The sequence below is a fragment of the Colobus angolensis genome, unplaced genomic scaffold (genome assembly GCF_000951035.1).
Source record: "Colobus angolensis palliatus isolate OR3802 unplaced genomic scaffold, Cang.pa_1.0 Scaffold400, whole genome shotgun sequence".
Taxonomy (NCBI): Eukaryota; Metazoa; Chordata; class Mammalia; order Primates; family Cercopithecidae; genus Colobus; species Colobus angolensis.
In genome coordinates this window covers 837,124-839,299 of record NW_012117378.1, presented here as the reverse complement: position 1 = coordinate 839,299, position 2,176 = coordinate 837,124, and the positions used below count along the sequence as shown (strand labels likewise).

General features: G+C 36.9%; 1 protein-coding gene across 1 annotated transcript in view; it reads left to right on the top strand.

The window, feature by feature from the left end:
• The window catches only part of UCP1 (uncoupling protein 1 (mitochondrial, proton carrier)), a 10,662-nt gene that overhangs the window by 6,325 nt on the left and 2,161 nt on the right, over positions 1-2,176 (top strand). The window contains exons 3-5 of the mRNA XM_011955805.1: positions 112-312; positions 420-521; positions 1,255-1,435. Coding sequence (XP_011811195.1) covers positions 112-312; positions 420-521; positions 1,255-1,435 — 484 coding nt within the window. The remainder of the gene's footprint in view (positions 1-111; positions 313-419; positions 522-1,254; positions 1,436-2,176) is intronic.

Genomic DNA, 2,176 nt, shown 5'->3' with positions numbered 1-2,176 from the left:
AAAAAAAAAAAAAAAAAAAAAAAAAAATGAACCACTGAAAATTAAAAAGACATGCATGCATTCTAGGTCTTTAATTTTTTTTTCTTAATAATTTTTTTTCTCTCTGGATAGCAACACCTAGCTTAGGAAGCAAGATCTTAGCTGGTCTAATGACTGGAGGAGTGGCAGTATTCATCGGACAACCCACAGAGGTTGTGAAAGTCAGACTTCAAGCGCAGAGCCATCTCCACGGTATCAAACCTCGCTACACGGGGACTTATAACGCGTACAGAATAATAGCAACAACGGAAGGCTTGATGGGTCTTTGGAAAGGTAACTAACTTCAAAGTGGGTTTTAGAACCACCAAAGCACATACATACAATTAGCAACTTACTACAAAGTAGAGTTAGTAAACATTTTCTTTTTTTTTTTTTCCCAGGGACTACCCCCAATCTGACGAGAAGTGTCATCATCAATTGTACAGAGCTAGTAACATATGATCTAATGAAGGAGGCCTTTGTGAAAAACAACATATTAGCAGGTAACTTCCCATTTCATATAACAAACAGCTCTGCACCTTTAGAATTTCCTCTTGGAGCTTCTGCAGCCACCTTATACTCAATCCCTTAACTCTAATAGTTTTCTCTTTTCAAAAATAAGTAATTTTAAACTATATATAACTTTGTGAGCAGCAGGAAAAGACCAAAATATTAAGTTTAAGAAGTTGTGCCACAACAGAAATGTTTTGCAACAAAAATAACAGGCAATTTCATCTTAGGTCAGCATTATTCTCATTTAACACTAATATATGGGACTTTTGTTAGAATCGTTTTCTTTATACAGCAGAATTCAGGAGGTAAGTCCATCCTGCACTATATCCAAAAGATCTAGTTATACAAGGAGTTTATCAGTGGTCTCATCCAAAAAGTAATTCCACAAGATAGGTTCTTAAAAATAATATTCTAACAACTTCTAGAGACATTAAAATTTCCCTTGCACTTTATTTCAGTAAAAAAGTATTAGATGCTCATATATTAGGCATTATTGCAGGCCTTAAAGGCACAAGGGAAACTAACAGGTTATTTTCCTAAAGTGTTAACAATCTATTAAGCCATTTACTCTTACCTCTTTTTCTAGTACAATACCTTTCTTATTTATTTATAAGACATCTTCACTGAGCTACTGTTATCAACAGGTTTATAAAGATATGACAGATAACTAAATTGCAAGCCCCCAAAAGTCTGATGTTGACCTGTTTCACCCATCCATTTTAGATGACGTCCCCTGCCACTTGGTGTCGGCTCTTATTGCTGGATTTTGCGCAACAGCTATGTCCTCCCCGGTGGATGTAGTAAAAACCAGATTTATTAATTCTCCACCAGGACAGTATAGAAGTGTGCCCAACTGTGCAATGAAAATGTTCACTAATGAAGGACCAACGGCTTTTTTCAAGGGGTAAGATGTGGTCTTGTGTATCTGTAATGTGTTCTGACTGTCTATGTGCTTTGGGACACTCTCATGTCAAACAACTGACATTTAGCTTAAAAGCCTTAGTATTCATATACTTAGTACTGACTTTTCCTTACCACAGATTTCTTGAATCCACCAATTCCACTGTGCCAGAAAGTAAAAAGCCGTTATATTAAAATTTTCTCAACTTTGATCAAAGGCTCATTCAAGATCAGTGCCTTTTCCATTGGTCCCAATCTATTGGAAAAGTAGACAGTATTTTGCCTTCTCTGGGCAAGAGAGCTATAAAGTAGAGGGAAATCATAATACAGAGCTATGAGAGAACAAGATTTGATTTGATTTAATTTGATGGACTCAAGTTTTAAAATTGTAAAACTAGAGATAAGACATCACCACCAATCTAGAAAAGTGATGCAGAAAATTATGTGATTTGGGTAATTATTACACTCACCTAGAAACAAGTGTTGTGTAATAGATTACGTATTTCCATAATGCAATGTTGTATTGGAAACTACCTTCCTAAGAAAATATTGTATGGGCTCGGCGTGGTGCCTCACATCTGTAATCCCAGCACTTTGGGAGATGGAGGCAGGAGGATCACTTGAGCCCAGACTGGGCAACAAAGCGAGACCCTGTCTCAACAAAAAAAAATGAAAAATTAGCTGAGTGTGGTGGCACGCACTGATAGCCCCCTCTACTTGGGAAGCTGAGGCAAGAGGATCTCCT